The sequence below is a fragment of the Entelurus aequoreus genome, linkage group LG03 (assembly GCF_033978785.1).
Source record: "Entelurus aequoreus isolate RoL-2023_Sb linkage group LG03, RoL_Eaeq_v1.1, whole genome shotgun sequence".
NCBI lineage: Eukaryota > Metazoa > Chordata > Actinopteri > Syngnathiformes > Syngnathidae > Entelurus > Entelurus aequoreus.
In genome coordinates this window covers 65,245,250-65,265,290 of record NC_084733.1, presented here as the reverse complement: position 1 = coordinate 65,265,290, position 20,041 = coordinate 65,245,250, and the positions used below count along the sequence as shown (strand labels likewise).

Genomic DNA, 20,041 nt, shown 5'->3' with positions numbered 1-20,041 from the left:
ATACACACACATATATATACATATACAGTATACATATTTATATATATATATATATATATATATATATATATATATACACACACACACATATATATACATATACAGTATACACATATGTATATGTATGTATATATATATATATACACATACATATATATACACATATGTATATGTATATGTATATATATATATATATATATATATATATATATATATATATATATATATATATATACATACATACACATATACATACTGTATATACACATTTAAATACATATACAGTCGTGGTCAAAAGTTTACATACACTTGTAAAGAACATAATGTCAAGGCTGTCTTGAATTTCCAATAATTTCTACAACTCTTATTTTTTGTGATAGAGTGATTGGAGCACATACTTGTTTGTCACAAAAAACATTCATGAAGTTTGGTTCTTTTATGAATTTATCATGGGTCTACTGAAAATGTGACCAAATCTGCTGGGTCAAAAGTATACATACAGCAATGTTAATATTTGGTTACATGTCCCTTGGCAAGTTTCACTGCAATAAGGCACTTTTGGTAGCCATCCACAAGCTTCTGGCAATCTTCTGGTTGAATTTTTGACCATTCCTCTTGACAAAATTGATGCAGTTCAGCTAAATTTGTTGGTTTTTACCACACCTAGTGTGTGTGTGAGACAATCATTGGTACTTTAACTTTAACTTTTTACTTGACGGTAAGCAGATGCAAAATATGCTTGACTGTGGACACTGACACCTGTGTTCCAGCAGCTTCCAATTCATTGCAGACCTGCTTTTGGGTGGTTCTCGGTTGACTCTTGATCATCCTGACCAATTTTCTCTCAGCCGCAGGTGATAGCTTGCGTTTTCTTCCTGATCGTGGCAGTGACAAAACTGTGCCATGCACTTTATACTTACGAACAATTGTCTGCACAGTTGCTCTTGGGACCTTAAGCTGCTTTGAAATGGCTCCAAGTGACTTTCCTGACTTGTTCAAGTCAACGATTCGTTTTTCCAGATCTGTGCTGAGTTTCTTTGACTTTCCCATTGTCACATTTGTAACCGAGTCTAATGACTGCATCACATGAGCCCTATTTAAATGGGCTCAGAGAAGTCAACAGGTGCCGTCAATCATAATCACTCACATGAAGTTAAGAGGCCATGCCATGAAGCTAATTTGATTTGATTGTAACTTTTCTACATCACCAAAATTGAATGTATGTTGCTGTATGTATACTTTTGAACCAGCAGATTTGGTCACATTCTCAGTAGACCCATAATAAATTCATAAAAGAACCAAACTTCATGAATGTTTTCTGTGACAAACAAGTATGTGCTCCAATCACTCTATCACAAAAAAATAAGAGTTGTAGAAATTATTGGAAACTCAAGACAGCCATGACATTATGTCCTTCACAAGTGTATGTAAACTTTTGACCGCGACTGTATATATATATAGTGTTGGTTTTGAAAATGTTAAATATCAAAATGGCCACCGCATGCTTTGACTTTTCAGTGCGTGGTCCTCAGTGGAAAAACTTTGGACCCCCCTGCCTTATATGGCGTGGAGAGGGCGTGACCAGAGGTGTGGTTAAGCACACACGCCCACTCCAATGTGGGAGTACTTTCTGCAAATGTTGGGCTTTGAGACTTTTCTGAGAATGTTTGCAATGAGAAACTGACTTGGGGAGGAGGCCCACGGCACACAAGACGGGCGTGTGGAGACGCTTGATTACATCATCGCTGGCCAGATCCTTGCAGTGCAGCAGCAGCATCCTCATCGCTGCTTGGACACACACACACTCAGCAGAGACAACGTGTGTGTGCGTGTGTGTGTGTGTGTGTGTGTGTGTGTGTGTGTGGCCACTGACAATAGAGCGCCCCGGCGCGGCCCTCCAGGGTAACCTTCCACGTAAAGTAGTCCCCTCGCCTCAGCTCCATCTCCTGCTCTCTGAGGGAGGCGGGAAACACACAGCGCCAGAGGAGGAGGAGGCGTGGCAGATGCTGCTCCACGACAGTCGCACCTGGACACACACACACACACAATCATCAGAACAAAAAGTAACAGATGACAAATCAACAGTAGAGTATCCCAACTTTCTCCACTGAAAAATGGTGAACATTAAAGGTCCCAGGGACCTAAAAGGGTCTACATGATAATAGTGTTCAAAATAAGTTTTTTTCCCAACCATTAACATAACATGTACCATTTTTAAATTGGAATATTTGCAGTGAAGTAGTCGAAGCCTTATATACCGTTTGGTACATATTTCATAATGTTTCTTTTGAGTCATTATTATATTTACACCAATGACAGGAAAAAATACACTATATGTCTAGGGCAGGGGTGTCAAACTCATTTTAGCTCCGGGGCTGCATGGAGGAAAATCGGTGCACATGCGGGCCGGACTATTAAAATCATGGCATTAAAACTAAAAAAATAAAGACAACTTCAGATTGTTTTCTTTGTCTTACTTTGGCCAAAAATAGAACAAACACATTCGGAAAATATTACAATAAAAATATAGAAAAAAATACCGGCAGCGGTAAAGTTTAGATCCATGAAGGAAAGAAGAAAGTGAATTAATGATTATAACTGAATAAATGTACATATGCATAAAAATATGTTTTCTTTTGTATTATTTTTTTAAATGAATTAAATAACGTTTATGACAACCTTTTTCCAAAACACTATACAATGTGAGCAGGGGCGGATTAAGAAATTTTGGCCCCCTGGGCCTGACATGGTCTTGGCCCCTCAACCCCCCGCGCGTGTGGGCGCACACACACGCACGCACTATGCAAGAAATACTGTATACTGTGAACAGACATGCACACTGTACTGTACAGAAGAGTGCACATACTGCACACACACTATTAGGTATACCACACAGACACTGACAAGCACAGGTTTCACACAGACACAGGGGGAGGGGATAAATGGCCTAAAAATAAACATTTTTGAAAATGATTACGCCCACTTCAGTGATGGTGCATTGGGTCATTTGAGAGATATTATGTATTGGAAGTTGGTAGCTATCATGAAATAAACCCCCCAACCCACCCAAAAAACTAAATCGGACATGATTTTTGCCCCCTTTTCCTCCCTTCTATCATTAAAAATAAAATAATATCTTAGGAAAACACATTGGCATAACGGCAGCTGTGCAGCAAATTGAGGCTCAAAGTCTGTATCTATTTGTGGTTAAGCTTGAGGAGAAGGAGAAAGGTAAAATGATAACATGCATCGGAGAGCACCACAAAGAAAGGTGTAGGCCAGTTCATGGTACAAGGGCTGCATGCAGGTCAAGATAGCCCATTTCCAAGAATGCTATAGTGGCTGGACAGGCACTGGACATGTCCTGAACTCAGTGTCAGACGTGGCTGCCGAATACTTGGATGAAGTGAAGCAGCTGACAGATCTCATGCTGCCCCATCTGAAGACTGTCCTGGCCGGCCAGGCAGAGGATGGATGAGGAGACCTTCCCAATGGACCCTGTCAGTGAACAGGCTAGTAACATTGATGGCACCCCTGTGCACAACATTGGGATGGAGAGACAATGTGGCAAGGTGGACTACAAACTGAAGAAGTTGGGCACACTGAACGCAGTCAATAGGTCAATAATTTTACAGAAGAGCCAGGAGCTTCAGAGGTTTCAAGGCAGCAGCACAAGCAAAAAGGGAGGTTGAACTCAACTGGAGTAAATTCATAAAGGCAAAATTCGAGAGTAGGGCAGATGAGAAACAAGAGATGGCTCAAAGAAAGGAGAGTAAGAGACTAGACATGCTGGACACACTGAAATCTTTTGATGGCCCCTTCACGATAGTGGGGAAGTTGAAAAGTTCCTTGTGGATGAAAGTCTGCACAAGAATGCAAAGCTGCAGAGAATGAAGCTTGAGGTTCAGTTTGCCAGAGAAAGCACCAAGCTTCTGCCTAAAGTCAATCCTATCTTCACAATCCAGGTGACACTTCCCAGAAATGGCAAAAGTGCAATTCTCCAAGTCATAATGGATACTTAGAATTTTATGGTGGTGGTAAGTATTCATGAAAACAGGTAGCCTAACATTAGTGAATGGGTGAATTCTGGAAATAACCTAAAAATCTTACACAGTGCACCTTTAAGCAAGGGGTTTCTTTCGTGCTTTCAATTTTGCAAAATCATCCACCACATCATTGAAGTCCAACTCTCTTGTCAGCTCACTCTCAATTGCCATTAGAGATAACGCATTTAATCTTTTCTGAGTCATTCTTGTGCGCAGCTCATTTTTTACTCTTGACAAAAGAGAGAATGAGCGTTCTCCCTCACAGTTACTGACCGGTAGAGTGAGAAAAATCTGTAGCGCAATGTATGTATTAGGAAACGTAGGCTGTAGTCCAAAATGTATTATTGTTTTGAGCAGTCCTGAAGGGGTCCTCTCCTCATCAGTGTTGTTGAGCTGTATAAAAGATTTGAACTGTATAAGCTCCTGTCCAAGACTTTCATTGAGGTCAGATGGGTATGATTCAGTGAGAATCTTGGCCTTGTGAAGGACTGAAGCATTGGACTCTGTATCCAAAGAGAAAAGGACACTGAACAAATTGTTCAGATGTTTGTAGGCCTCCAGACGGTGATTAAGGCTTGAACTCAGTTGATCAATAGAGGCAATAAATGTCTCTATTTGAAACAGTTGCCTTCCCTCAAGCACAACATCTGGGGATGCTGATTCATCAGCAAACTTTTTACGTTTCCTCGTCCGTTCAGCCCTGTAAGATGGGGTGCCACCCAACATGTTTAAGGCTTTCTGCTCAAAATGATCAAATAGATCTCTTTGGGAGAGAACAAAGGTGCGCAGAGATTCCAGCAATCTAACTGCTGTACCAAGGTCCATGTCTGCTTTTTGAAGTTGCAGACTTGTGGCCTGAAATCTGGACAGAACAGTGTCCCAAAAGCCTGCCATGAAGGCCATCTCAAGTGAATCCAGCTTCCGCACTAGACTGTCAGCTTCAGTTCGTGTGTCTCGTTTCTCTGTGTCATCAGTGGAAATAACCTGTAGTGCTGCTTTTATTTTACTGTAGTTCTGCCACAGTGCTTTGGTAGATTCTGCACGGCAACTCCAACGCGTGTTGGATAAAGCTTTAAGTGTGAGATCTATGTTGGAATTGCCAAATACCCTGTCCCATCGGTGTGTGGATGCAGTTGTGAAGTTGTAAATAGACTGAATCAAGTCAAAATACTTAGAGACTTCATTTCCACATCTGTCAATGCTGTTGACTCCCACCAAATTCAAAGAGTGAGCTGCACATGGAATATAGTGTATTAATGGGTTGCTTTTCTTTAAGTGAGCCTGCAACCCATTATACCTCCCTGACATGTTGCTGGCATTATCATAAGCCTGCCCCCTGCAATTTGACAGCTCTAACCCTAGATTTTCCAACACAGACATGACACAGTTAGCCAAACTTTCACCTGTATGGCTAGTAATGGGCTCAAAACCCACAAAGCGTTCAACAACACTGCCCTCTTTGCTAACAAAACGGAATATGAATGTCAATTGGTCCACATGAGATAAATCTGGGGTTGAATCCACAATGATAGAGTAGTATTTGCTTGCTTGCAGTTCATCTGCTATAGCCTGTTTGGTTTTTGCACCCATCAATTCAATGAATTCCTCACAAATGGTGGAGGACAGATATGAGGTATTACCTCGACCCATCTGCCCAAACTTTCTGATGTGATCCTTTAGAAAGGGATCAAATTCAGCCAGGACCTCCAGAATACCAAGGTAGTTCCCATTGAGAGGAGACCCTAACGATTCATTTTTACCCCTAAATGCAAGGCCCCTTTCTGCAAGGAATTTAATGACTGCAACAACTCTTTGTAACACCTGCCTCCAATAGCTGCTCTCTGCCTGAAACTGTTTGAACAGGTCTGCATCAACTGTGGCACCTTTGGCGCGGTTCAAGACTGCTTGCATGCAGGTTATGTGCTCAGCACTTCGCTCATGTTCACCAAATCTTTCTGAGTGTTTCCAATCACAATAGCCTGTCACAAAAGAATGCGTTTTTGGGGAAAACAGTTTGCATGCAAAGCAGTAAACATTACCAGTAGAGGGAGAGTACATCAGCCACTCTCTTTGTACTCGTTGTCCATTGGGCAAGTGTGAAGTAAAATGTTCATTGTTTAGGCATCGGGTTTTGCCTCCTAGCCCACTGTTCCTCACAGAAGCTGGATAATGGCTGTGACGGTTGTGAAATGATTTTGCACCTCTTTGAATAAGAACTTCCTTCATTGACTCAGTGAGGGTCTCAGCCCATTTAGCGGGATCACTAGGTAGAGTTGTCACTGTAGATGGTGTTGAAGAAAGATTCAGCTCATTTTCTATGCTGTCCAGAGGTGCAGTGACCTCACATTCATCCGAGCAACTGGCTACTGCTGAATTGGTTGAATCATAAGCATCAGAAGCATTTGGTTCAGTGTCTACACTTGTAGTGGTCTCAGGATCTTGGGAGCTACATGCTAGCTCAGGTGCATTGCTAACCTTAGCTGAATTTGCAGTAGCATTTATAGAATTGCTTTCAGCAGATGTCTTTGTACTGAAGAAGCTGGAGATATTTGGAACACTCTCAAGTAAAACTGATTCCTTTTTTTTCTTTTCTTGCTGAATTTTTTTTCTAGCTCCTCCACTTAAACGTTTATGATCCATATTTCCCTTCTTTCTTTGCACATTGGCTCTTTGCCTATCACAACAGATAAACCAACTATGTGTGTGTGTGTGTGTGTGTGTGTGTGTGTGAGTTTGTTTGTGTGTTTATGATCGGTGCTGCTTCCTTCAAGTGTGTGAGGTGATTTAGAAAACTAGCAACCCAGCATCAACACTCCAAAGCAGAGAATAACAGCTTACTAGCATAGACAATTGAGAGCAGAGAATCAACTGATTCGTCTGATAGACAGCAGGAGAGCAGAGTGGTCAGTGATGATCGAATCAAGAAAATGTCTAAATGGCAAGGGAACAGACTGATTTGTACTGAGGAGAAAGAGAGAGAGAGCCAATTACAGTGAAATATATTCCAAAAGAGCCAAGTGACTAGCTGAAGGCAGGGACAAATGCCTTGGAGTGACCAACAAGAGTGCAAAGTACCAAATGGCAAAATGTGGAAAGACCAACAGGCAGATCTGCTTTTACCTCTTATCTTTACAACCAAAAAGTTGCTAAATGATGTTTTCAGTCGCTAGCCAGGTATGGCCAAAAGACGCGAAATCTAGCGGCAAAGTCGGTCAATCACACTGACAGTGAAACAAATATTTTGAAAAGATAATAATTGTACACCTTTGTGCACTTTAGTCTTCTATCTAAATATTTTCACAAAGGACACCAAGGCAGCTTGCTAGCTATGATGGGAGCAACAATGTCTGATAGACAGCAGGAGAGCAGAGTGGTCAGTGATGATCCAATCAAGAAAATGTCTAAATGGCAAGGGAACAGACTGATTTGTACTGAGGAGAAAGAGAGAGCCAAGTACAGTTAAATATATTCCAGAGCCAAGTGACTAACTGAAGGCAAAGACAACAGCCAGATACCTTAGCAGAGACCAACAAGAATTCAAAGTACCTAATAGCAAGATGGCGAGACCAACACAATAAATTGTATTAGGATTTAATTTATTAACGTTAATCTTAACAGCCAAAAAGTTGCTGAATAATGTTTGTAGTCGCTAGCCAGGTATGCCCAAAACAAGAGTCGCTAAACCTAGCAGCAAAGTTGCTTAATTGCAACACACTCTAGGATTCAGGGGAATTAAGGATAATAAAGATATTAATTGTACAACTTTTTGTACTTTTTTTCTAGTTTTTTGAGTCGCCAGCCATGTATGGCCAAAAGTCGCTAATTGAATGCCAACGTTGCTTAATCGCCAACACACTGGGACTCACTGAAGGACTGACTGAATAAAAAAGATAATTAAGATAATTGTGTACTTTTCTCTTCTGATATTTTCTCTAAGGACCCCAAGCTATCTGCAAGCAGCAATAATGTCTGACAGACAGGAGAGCAGAGTGGTCAGTGATGAATGGCAAGGGAACAGGCTGATTTGTACTGAGGAGAAAGAGAGAGAGAGAGCCAATTACAGTGAAATATATTCCAAAAGAGCCAAGTGACTAGCTGAAGGCAGGGACAAATGCCTTGGAGTGACCAACAAGAGTGCAAAGTACCAAATGGCAAAATGTGGGAAGACCAACAGGAAGATCTGCTTTTACCACTTATCTTCACAACCAAAAAGTCGCTAAATGATGTTTTTAGTCGCTAGCCAGGTATGGCCAAAAGACGCGAAATCTAGCGGCAAAGTCGGTCAATCACACAGTGAAACAAATAATTTTAAAAAGATAGTAATCGTACAATGTCTTGTACTTTTGTCTTCTTTCTTAATATTTCTCAAAGGACACCAAAATGTCGCTATCTGCAGGCAGCTTGCTAGCTATGATGGCAGCAACAATGTACCTTAGAGTGACTGACCAACAAGAGCTCAAAGTACCTAATGGCAAAATGTGGAGAGACAGACACAATAAATTGCATTAAGATGAAGAGAACTGTTGCTATTATTAATCTTAACATCAACCAGAAAGTCGCTAAATGTCACCAGCCAGGTATGGCCAAAAGTCGCTTAATTGGCCACACACAGTAACAGAGAAACTAACAAAAAAAAGATCATAAAGATAATAGTTGTACAACTGTGTGTACTTTTGTCTTCTTTCTAAATATTTTCCCAAAGGACACCAAAATGTTGCTATCTGCAGGCGGGAGCGTGCCTATGTTCCCCGGGTCCTATGTTCCCCGGGTCCTATGTTCCCCGGTTGTTCCTGGGTCTTTGTATGCGACCGGGGAACTTAGGACCCTTTTTCTAAAAAAGGGTCCTATGTTCCCTGCATTGTATCTGGCGAAATTGCGAAATTGTGCCCTGACCAAAACCATCCCTAAACCTAACCTGTCACAGGGCGTTGTGGAGCACTTTTTTTTGGCGAAATTGTGCCCTGACCAAAACTATCCCTAAACCTAACCTGTCACAGGGCGTTGTGGAGCACTTTTTTGGCGAAATTGTGCCCTGACCAAAACCATCCCTAAACCTAACCTGTCACAGGGCGTGCGGCAGCAGATAGAGCAACTCAAACGCGAACTTCCTTCCTTCGACAACTTAAACGCGTCTCTGTCATGCGTGTCTGCGTGCGTCTTACTTAGTCGCGCATTGGAAGCAGCGGGGAACATAGAACCCTTTTCTGGAAAAAGTGTTGTACGTTCCCCGCAGCGGGGAACATAGAACCCTTTTTTTTAAAAAGGGTCCTTAGTTCCCCGGTAGAGGGGAACATAGGACCCGGGTAACATAGGGACGGGGAACATAGGGATGACCCGCTGCAGGCAGCTTGCTAGCTATGATGGCAGCAACGATGTCTGCCAGACAGGAGAGAGTGGTCAGTGACGATCGAATCGAGAAAATGACAAAATGGGTCAAAGACCAAAAAGTTATTAACTGACAGCAGTGACAAATGTCAGACTGTAAACTTTCTCGAAAGAAAAGGACAAAATGGGAAGATGCTGATAATAACAGCAAAATGGAAAATATAAGAATTTCCAAGTAATGCTCAACTCAAGTGTGTGTGTGTGTGTGTGTGTGCGCGCGTTAAACTTCTTGTTGAATGATTTCAAATTATCTCTGAGTCTGAACTGAGGGAAAGGAAACCAAATTTTGAGCAGTCTCTCACGAGTTCAAAATACCAAATGAGGAGATTCTAAAAGAACAGACCGGTTTATGAAAGACTTGATGGGGGAGGGGCACAGCTAAGAATACTTGAGTGAGATTCTGTGATCCAAATTCGAGATAGAGCTTTTTGATAATGATAATTTGTCAGAGTAAGGTTGTGTAATCAAAATTTGAGAATGAGCTTTGTCAATCAATCAAGAATATTTGCATTAAGTTCTGTGATCAAAATTCAGAAACAACCTTTAATAATTGATAAAGAATATGTGAGTGAGGTTGTGTGATCCATCCAATTTGAGAATTAGCTTTGATAATAATGATTGAGAGCCTCTGGCCCTCTGTGGATCATGGCCGCGGGGCCAATTTTGCCTGGCCCCTTGGGGCCTCTGTGGGTCGTGGCCGCGGGGCCAAGTTGGCCTGGCCCCTTGGGGCCTCTGACCCTCTATGGATCGGGGCCAAGTTGGCCTGACCCCTCGGGGCCTCTGGCCCTCTATGGATCATGGCCGCGGGGCCAAGTTGGCCTGACCCCTTAGGACCTCAGGCCCTCTGTGGGTCGCGGCCGCGGGGCCAAGTTGACCTGGCCCCTTGGGGCCTCTTACCCTCTATGGATCGTGGCCGCGGGGCCAAGTTGACCTGGCCCCTTGGGGCCTCTGGCCTTCTGTGGCTCGCGGCCGCGGGGCCAAGTTGGCCTGGCCCTTTGGGGCCTCTGGCCTTCTGTGGGTCGTGGCCGCGGGGCCAAGTTGGCCTGGCCCCTTGGGGCCTCTGACCGTCTATGGATCGTGGCCGCGGGGCCAAGTTGACCTGGCCCCCTGGGGCCTCTGACCCTCTATGGATCGTGGCCGCGGGGCCAAGTTGGCCTGGCCCCTTGGGGCCTCTGACCGTCTATGGATCATGGCCGCGGGGCCATGTTGGCCTGGCCCCTTGGGGCCTCTGGCCCTCTGTGGGTCGCGGCCGCGGGGCCAAGTTGACCTGGCCCCTTGGGGCCTCTTACCCTCTATGGATCATGGCCGCGGGGCCAAGTTGGCCTGGCCCCTTGGGGCTTAAGATTATTATTTTTGCAAAAGTAGTTTTGCTTGGGTCGCGGCCGCGGGGCCAAGTTGGCCTGGCCCCTTGGGGCCTCTGGCCCCCTGGGCCTGGGCCCGGTAGGCCCGGTCATTAATCCACCTATGAATGTGAGATATAAAAGGATAATGCATACATTTATCATTTGTTTTCAGAACGGTTACAAAAAAGTGGGACCCCATTTTTATGACTTGATGGGGTCCCCGGGAAATTGAAAATTCCTAGCGCCAACACTGATGGAGTTTTGGTGCGTGCAAAAGAGTAGAATAGAATAGAATATATCTTTATTGTCATTGTACAACGAAATTGTAAGCAAAACTAATTTGACAAAAAAAAAGCAGCAGGCGGCTGTGGCCTGTGGGCCGATTCTAATACTAATCAAATATCATCCCGGGGGCCATAGATAATTCACTTGACTTTGACACCCCCTGGTCTAGGAGATCCAATAGGGTCCCACTCATAAAAATGTTCAAAATAAGTCATAAATTAATACTTTTTTTACTTTCAACACATAAATATTTATAGATCAACTTCAGATCTAGCCATTGTCATCAAGTTTTTTAAAATGCATTTTATGTTTCATGCCCTTTACAAAGTAAACCTATGTTTTATTGGCAAAAACACAAAATATGCAATATTTTCCCAAATATATTTTTCAAAATGGAGTGTTTGAATTGAGGTAATTGAAGCCTTACATAGGTCAGTAAATCATAGCAACATTGGTTTTGAGTCATTATTATTTTTGAACTTTGACAGTTAAAAAATACACTAAAGGTATTGGGGATCCAATAGGGTCCTACTCATATAAGTGTTAAAAATAAGTCATAAATTATATATTTTTTTACTTTCAACACCTAAATATTTTTAGATCAACTTCAGATCTAGCCGTTGCCATAAAGTTTTTTTTTTTATTGATTTAATGTTTCATACCCTCTTTTATCCCAGAAAAAAACAGATTTTTTTCTTTTGGCAAAAACACAAAATATGCAATATTTTCCCCAAATATATTTCAGAATGGAATATTTGATGTGAAGAAATTTGAGCCTTAAATAGGTCAATAATTCATAACATTGAGTTTGATTCAGTCTTTTTTTTGAACAATTACAATTAAAAAAAACATACACTTAAGGTCTTGGGCATCCAAAAAGGTACCACTCATAAAAGTGTTAAAAATAAGTAAATTTATTTTTAACACTTATTTATGGGTCAACTTCAGATCTCTTTTTTCCAAAAAACCCTGTTTTTTAATGGAGAAAACACAAACCCTGCAATATTTTTCCCCCAAACATTTTTCAAAATGCAATATTTGATGTGAGGCAATCAATAAATCATAACATTGATTTTGATTCATTCTTATTTTTGAACAATGACAGTTAAAAAAACATACACTTAAGGTCTTGGGGATCCAAAAGGGTCCCACTCATTAAAGTGTTAAAAATAAGTCATACATTAACATTTTCTTTACTTTCAAGATTTAAATATCTATAAGTCAACTTCAGATATGTTTTCTGTCCGTTTTTGCTCAAAGAAAACCCTGTTTTTTAATGCAGAAAACACAAAATCTGCAATATGTTTACCCCAAAACATTTACAAAGTGGAATATTTCACGTGAAGTAATTGGAGCCTTAAATAAGTCAATAATAATTCTTAACAACATTGATCAATGAGTTTGAAAACAAAAAATTAAAGCACACTAAATCACATTAAAGGGTCCCACTCATAAAAGTGTTGAAATAAGTCTCTAACCAACAATTATGAGTCTTTATGACTATTTGAGCAACTTTAAAGTACAACTCTTTGTGTTATTAGGGTCAATATTGTAACATTTTCCGGTTATATCACAGCTCATGGTTTTTTGGTAATAGTGTTTTCAAAATGGCGTGCTGGTACCTAGAGTGAAGAGAGAGGAGATGAGCAGCCAGCCAGCCTGCGTCCTCTGTAGAGAGATGCGACTGTTCTGAGAGGCCGAGCGCAGCAAGTCCTCAGCGAGATCCAAAACCATCTACACACACACACAACATAGTGTTACAGTGTGTGTGTGTGTGTGTGTGTGTGTGTGAGCACACCTTGCCCTTGGCATGTGGTATTCCCAAGGGGCAGTGCTGCACGGCAGCCACCAGGGCGGCGACGGCAGCTCCGTAGCCGGCCACGGCCTCGGGGGAAGACTTCAGCGCCGCCAGCCGCTCTGCGCAGCGATCCAGCAGCGGGGCGCACAGGGACGGCATCGCCATGGCAACACAGCGCAGGCACCAGGCGGCGGCCAGACGAGCTGAGGAAACGGGGTGAAGGAAGACGGGGACCACCGAGTCCAGGACGCCTGCACACACACACACACACACGTTACTGATGTGTGTGTGTGCGTGTGTGTGTGAGCCAGACCTGTGCTGCTGTCACTCAACAGGGGGGCGACAGTGGAGCCCAGTCCTTGGATCAGAGCTCCCAATTCCAGAAGGCAGCAGACCAACACGTGTTGACAGGAAGTGATGTCAGAAGCAACTTTGCCCTCCATCTTTCCATCGGTCCACACGGCGTCTTCTCTCACACACACACACACACACACACACACACACACAATTTTATCATTTGAACAAACATGCTGGCCAAACAGCGGCAAGTCACAAAAAATGTCACTCATTGGTGTATACCAGTGAAATGAGCTAAAAAGGTTAGCATGCTAACAGTTAACATTAGTAAAGTACTAAAACATATGTATACCGGCTAAATTGGCTAAAAAAGCTTGCTAAAATACTAACTGTAACATGCATCAAGTACCAAAATATATTGCTCTGAGGTCCAACTCTGGCAAATGTGTTTAAAATGTTAGCATACAAGTACCAAAACAAAGTTAGCTAAACTAAGCCACCATACCAACGTTGGCATGCTGAGTTGTCGTATTCACCAAGTAACAAAATATTTGACGCCAAGGTGTTTACCTATAAAATTAGCAAAAAAGCTAGTATGCTAATGGTAGAATGCTAAGTGGTAGCATTCGCCAAGTCGCAAAATATATGATACTGAGGTGTTTACCTGTAAAATTAGCGCAAAAACTAGCATGCTAATAGTGGAATGCTGAATGGCATCATTAGCAAAGTAACAAAATAGTTGACGCTGAGGTGTTTGCCTGTATAATTAGCACAAAGCTAGCATGATAATAGTAGAATGCTAAATGGTAGCATTCGCCAAGTAGCAAAATACAAAACCCAAAACCAGTGAAGTTGGCACATTGTGTAAATAGTAAATAAAAACAGAATACAATGACTTGCAAATCCTTTTCTACTTATATTAAATTGAATAGACTGCAAAGACAAGATATTTAATGTTCGAACTGAGAAACTTCTTTTTTTTTGCAAATCATTAACTTAATATTACGGATATTACGGACTGTAGATGGGGAAATCCCTAAACTCCATGCAATAGCTGGTTGAGAAATGTTGTTCTTAAACAATTTGCTCACGCATTTGTTGACAAAGTGGTGACCCTCGCCCCGTCCTTTTTTTGTAAATGACTGAGCATTTCATGGAAGCTGCTTTTATACCCAATCATGGCACCCACCTGTTCCCAATTAGCCTGTTCACCTGTGAGATGTTCAAAATAAGTGTTTGATGAGCATTCCTCAACTTTCTCAAGTCTTTTTTTCCACTTGTACCAGCATGTTGCAGGCATCAAATTCCAAATGAGCTAATATTTGCAAAAAATAACAAAGTTTACCAATTTGAACGTTAAGTATCTTGTCTTTGCAGTCTATTCAATTGAATATAAGTTGAAAAGGATTTGCAAATCATTGTATTCTGTTTTTATTGATAATTTACACAACGTGCCAACTTCACTGGTTTTGGGTTTTGTAGTTGATGCTGAGGTATTTACCTGTAAAATTAGCCAAAAAGCTAGCCTGCTAACACAAGCATGCTAAATGGTAGCATTCGCCAAGTAGCAAAATGGTTGACGCTGAGGTGTATACCTGCAAAATTAGCAAAAAAGCTAGCATGCTAATAGTGGAATGCTTAAATGGTAGCATTCGCCAAGTAACAAAATACAGTATATGATACTGAGGTGTATACCTGTCAAATTTGCCAAAAAGCTAGCCTGCTTACGTGAGCACGCTAACTGGTAGCATAATGACGAGGGCACCGATACGGCGTGTTGATAGCGGAGAATTTACCAAAAGCCGGTTTCTGCGCCGCCACAATGGAGCATAGGTGAGCGGCGACGTTGCTCTGAGCCTTCTCGCCCAGCAGGGAGCCCACGGTGCTCCTCAGGATGAAGGAGACGCAGTGGCGCAGCGCGGCGGCGTCGCTGGCCGTGGGCGTGGCCTTGACATTGGACAACAGCCCCAGCAGCAGGTTCAGGAAGTGGGAGAGGTTGGCCTCCAGCCAGGCCCCGCCTAGCGTGGACACCAACACCACACATGCCTGAGGAGGAGGAAGAGGAGGAAGAGAAGCAGGAAGGAGGGCAGGGAGGGCAGGCTGTATGGCGTTGGCACGGTGACGCACCTGGGTGACGCCCACGCGCACCTCCTTGCTGACGGAGCTGGTTCCCTTCAACATGTCCCCGCTGACCCGCAGGAAGCCGGCCCCGCCCCTCACAAAGCCCCCCGACAACAGGTCCATCACCTCCTCCAGGGTACTGTGGCCCCGCCCACCCTGCCTGAGAGCAGCTGGGAAAAGAAGGAGGAGCTAAATGCAAGATGTCCGCCACGTGGAACCTTTGCTGACCGGAGGTCCGTACCGCTGTCTGCTCTGGGCTCCAACGGCGCCGCCAGTAGGGTTCCCAGCAGTTTAGCGACGGCCACGCGCACGTCCTGGTCGGACCCCTCCAGGGCCCTGAAGCACAGTGTGGTCACGTTGTCCAGATCGCTGGTCCACATCCACACCGCCTCCCGCTGCAGCTCCAGCAAACACTGCAGGACACACACCGTCTTACACCCACACTTGGAAAATATCAACAATGACCATATATGGCTAACTGTCACCAATAATGCGTTACAATGACCATATAAGGCTAACTGTCACCAATAGTGTGTTACAATGACCATATATGGCTAAGTGTCACCAATAGTGCATTACAATGACCATATATGGTGCAAACGTTGAGGTAAAATGACTGAAGGAATCACCTTGGCGGCGGCACAGCGTACCGCCATGGAGCGGTCCGTCAGACAGGTCCTGGCCGCCTTGTAGACATCCCGATGACCTGGCACAGCAGCGACCCCCAAACCTCGAAGCATCCTCTCCAGGCTCGCCATGATCTCGTAACGGCCCTGAGACTGACAGAAGCAGAAGAACATCTTTTTCTCTTCAAAGTCAAGCGGGAACGGAGAGGTGACCATCAGCTGCAGAGACCCGGGTCTCCAACCTGCGTCCGCCGGATGACCAGAGTGCAAACCTTTGAGGTTTACCAAGGTCCGGTCACAGATGCATTGTGGGAGCGCCAACCCACCTCAGCATTCTTCATGGCTTTCAGCAGGTGAGCCACTGTCTCCTTGAAGAGGCCAGCCAGCATCCGCCCCAGCTGCTCGAACATGGCGCCAAGACACGCCACCGCCGCCCTGGGCACATGTGACCGCGTTAGGCCTCAGTTTGTTGGCGGCGTTTGACAGCGCCGTCACTCACAGTCGGTTAGGGAGGCCCGATGGCGAGTCGTCCTTGAGGCGGACCATGTCATTGCACCGCTCCACCACAAGGCTGGAAGGGACAGGATCTCCTAGGCTAAAGAGCAGCGCTAGGCAGCGAGCCAGCAATCCACGGGCAGGCGGGCCAGGAGAGCCTACCAGAACCCCTGACAGCTGCTCCACTAGGTGGCGCTGGTTCTGCCGGATGACAGTCTGAAGGAGGGAAACAGAGGCAACATTCTAAAAAGACTTTTTAAAGAAAACATTAAAAGTGGAATAAAAGAGCAAACAGCTGAAATTAAACGAGAAATAGTTGCAATGCAGGCATTTTTTTTAACTGTCATTGCTCAATAAATAAGGAATTATTGACATATTCCATTACTTCACATCAAATATTCCATTGAATTTGGAATGCTTTGGGGGGAAATATTGACTATTTTGTGTGTGTTTGCCATAAAAAACTCAGTTTTCTTTGACAAAACATAAAATAATAACAACTTATTATCGACAGATAGATCTGAAGTTGACCTAAATTTAAGTATAAAAAGTTACAAATAATGTAAGACTTACTTTGAACACTTTCATGAGCGGGACCCTTTTGGATACCTAAGAACTTTAGTTTGACTTTTTTATCCAAAAAAACAAAGTTTTCGTTGACAAAACATAAAACAATAATAAAAACTTGTTATCGACAGATAGATCTTAAGTTGACCTGGATTTAAATGTTAAAAGTAAAAAATAATACATGACTTATTTTTAACTTTTATGAGTGGGACCCTTGAGCTGTTTGGCCACAATACCCAGCAATATGTTTGGAGGAGAAAAGGTTAAGCCTTTAATCCCAGGAACACCATCCTTACCGTCAAGCATGGGGGTGGTAAAATTATGCTCTGGGCCTGTTTTGCTGCCAATGGAACTGGTACTGTAAATGGGACAATGAAAAAGGAGGATTACCTCCAAATTCTTCAGGACAACCTAAAATCATCAGCCCGGAGGTTGGGTCTTGGGCGCAGTTGGGTGTTCCAACAGGACAATGACCCCAAACACACGTCAAAAGTAATAAAGGAATGGCTAAATCAGGCTAGCATTAAGGGTTTAGAATGGCCTTCCCAAAGTCCTGACTTAAACCCCATTGAGAACATGTGGACAATGCTGAAGAAACAAGTACATGTCAGAAAACCAACAAATTTAGCTGAACTGCACCAATTTTGTCAAGAGGAGTGGTCAAAAATTCAACCAGAAGATTGCCACAAACTTGTGGATGGCTCCCAAAAGCGCCTTATTGCAGTGAAACTTGCCAAGGGACATGTAACGAAATATTAACATTGCTGTATGTATACTTTTGACCCAGCAGATTGGGTCACATTTTCAGTAGACCCATAATAAATTCATAAAAGAACCAAACTTCATGAATGTTTTTTGTGACCAACAAGTATGTGCTCCAATCACTATCACAAAAAAATAAGAGTTGTATATATATATATATATATATATATATATATATATATATATATATATATATATATATATATATATATATATATATATATATATATATATATATATATATATAAATATTGTTTGGGGGAAACATTGCATGTTTTGTGTTTTTGCTATAAAAGTTTTCTTTGACAAAAATGTCATAGAACAAACAACAACAAAAGTAAAACCTATAATCGACGGATAGATCTCAAGTTGATCGAGAGAATTAAATATTTAAAGTTTTTAAAAAAGTATGACCTCTTTTTTAACACTTTTATGAGTGGGACCCTTTTGGATCCCTAAAAACTTCAGTGGGATTTTTCCCCCCAAAACTGTTATTGTTGAAAAAAATCTATGTTATGAATTATTGACCTATTTAAGCCTCCAATTACTTTACATCAAATATTACACTTTGAAATATTGTTAGGCAAATATCGCATATTTAGTGTTTTTGGCATATAAAAAAAACAATGTTTTCTTTAACGAAAAGGTCATAAAACAAACAAACATAAGAGTTAATAAAAATAAAATTGTTTTATCGATGGATGGATCTGAAGTTGATCTAGAGAATTAAGTGTTGAAAGTTAAAAAAAATAACTTATGACTTATATTTAACTCTTATGAGTAGGACCCTTTTGGATGCCCAAGACCTTTCGTGGGAATGTTTTTTTTAAACTGTCATTGCTCAAAAAATAATAATGTTGTTATGAATTATTGTCCTATTTAAGAGTCAAATCAAATATTACACTTTAAAATATTTTGGGAAAAAACATTTCATACTTTGTGTTTTTGACATAAAAAGATAGGTTTTCTTTCAAAAAAGTCATACAACATTAAAAAAACAAAAATGTTATATACACAGACCTGAAGTTGATCGCGAGATGTTTGCATTGAATAAAAAAACTGTACAAATTAAACATATTGCTCATTTTTTTAAATGTTACGACTGAGGGGAGTACTGAAGGTAAACAAAAACAAATTGTATATATATATATATATATATATATATATATATATATATATATATATATATATATATATATATATTGTTTTTAAAAATGAAAATGATTAAAATGGCCCTCGCATTCTTTGATATTTGGGTGTGCGGCCCTCAGTGGAAAAAAGTTTAGACATCTCGTTCCCGCTGGCTGGAAGACTGCTGGAAAATATGAGATGACCTCACCCTGTCGATGGAGGGGAGGAGCTTCTTCAGGTGGGTGAGCCAATCAAAGACGAATGCTGCACGCTGGTGTTCGTTAAGGTGACTGCAGGCGTCCTCGTCCAGCAGGAGACCGTGGATGCTCTCCATCTTCCTCCTCTCAGCGGTACACAGCATCCATCCTGACACAATACTACATTTCCCAGAATGCAACACACACAGATAGACTGGAGCCATGCTGATGTGTAAAGCAAGTCATATTGTACATTTGTTAGCATCAAAATGATGAAAATAATGAACTCAACGTCTATGACGACCCTATAATGCACAGAAAATATACGTGCAAATCTATACTTCACTTATTTCACTTGACAATAACTGTTAGCACCGCTTAGCATCCCTTAGCATTGAGCGGCTAGCAGGGCTAACCCGAGACTGGAAAGTGACAAACAAAAGAAAGAAACATGTCGGTTTACCTGCAACAGTCCCTGAAAAGTTTGCAGTCTTCACAAGAGGACGATGACGTCCACAACGCGAAAGGTGAACGTTTTGTTTAGTTGTTTCTGGCGAGTTTTACGTAGCAGTTGGCTCAAAGCCGCCGGAAGTGGCTATGTGTTTCACTCACTGGCACATAGAGACAACATCCGGCTACCTGCCAAAATAAAACAACTCGTGTCTGGACAAAAAGCCTGAAATGTTGAGTTGGGAGGTACTGCTATTCACGATACCAAAAAATAAACACATCAGCTGTTACCGATACTGTTATTTGTTATTGGTTAGAGCCACCGGAAGCGGCTTGTGGTTCACGTACCACACGCAGACAACATCCGGCTACCCGTCAAAATTAAATACCTGGCCTCGAGGCAGAAAACCCCCAGTATTTTGAGTTGGGTGGTACTGCTGATGTCGATACCAAGTGAGTAGACCAATATTGTTATTAATCAAAATAAAACAAATATTTTGCCTTTGTGAACAATAAATTATAAACAATATGACTATAC

The 20,041-nt window shown here is 42.1% G+C and overlaps 1 protein-coding gene across 1 annotated transcript in view; it reads right to left on the bottom strand.

Annotated features, from left to right (window-relative positions):
* The window catches only part of heatr5a (HEAT repeat containing 5a), a 43,372-nt gene extending 23,540 nt beyond the window's left edge, over positions 1 to 19,832 (bottom strand). The window contains exons 1-13 of the mRNA XM_062042427.1: positions 19,517 to 19,832; positions 19,065 to 19,233; positions 16,401 to 16,612; positions 16,228 to 16,336; positions 15,905 to 16,054; positions 15,517 to 15,688; positions 15,282 to 15,445; positions 14,951 to 15,200; positions 13,171 to 13,323; positions 12,858 to 13,108; positions 12,682 to 12,793; positions 1,874 to 2,026; positions 1,686 to 1,785 (exon numbers count right to left, since the gene is read on the bottom strand). Of these exons, the coding sequence (XP_061898411.1) occupies positions 1,686 to 1,785; positions 1,874 to 2,026; positions 12,682 to 12,793; positions 12,858 to 13,108; positions 13,171 to 13,323; positions 14,951 to 15,200; positions 15,282 to 15,445; positions 15,517 to 15,688; positions 15,905 to 16,054; positions 16,228 to 16,336; positions 16,401 to 16,612; positions 19,065 to 19,217 (1,979 nt within the window). The 5' untranslated portion in view covers positions 19,218 to 19,233; positions 19,517 to 19,832. The remainder of the gene's footprint in view (positions 1 to 1,685; positions 1,786 to 1,873; positions 2,027 to 12,681; positions 12,794 to 12,857; positions 13,109 to 13,170; positions 13,324 to 14,950; positions 15,201 to 15,281; positions 15,446 to 15,516; positions 15,689 to 15,904; positions 16,055 to 16,227; positions 16,337 to 16,400; positions 16,613 to 19,064; positions 19,234 to 19,516) is intronic.
* Between the last annotated feature and the right edge of the window lie 209 nt (positions 19,833 to 20,041).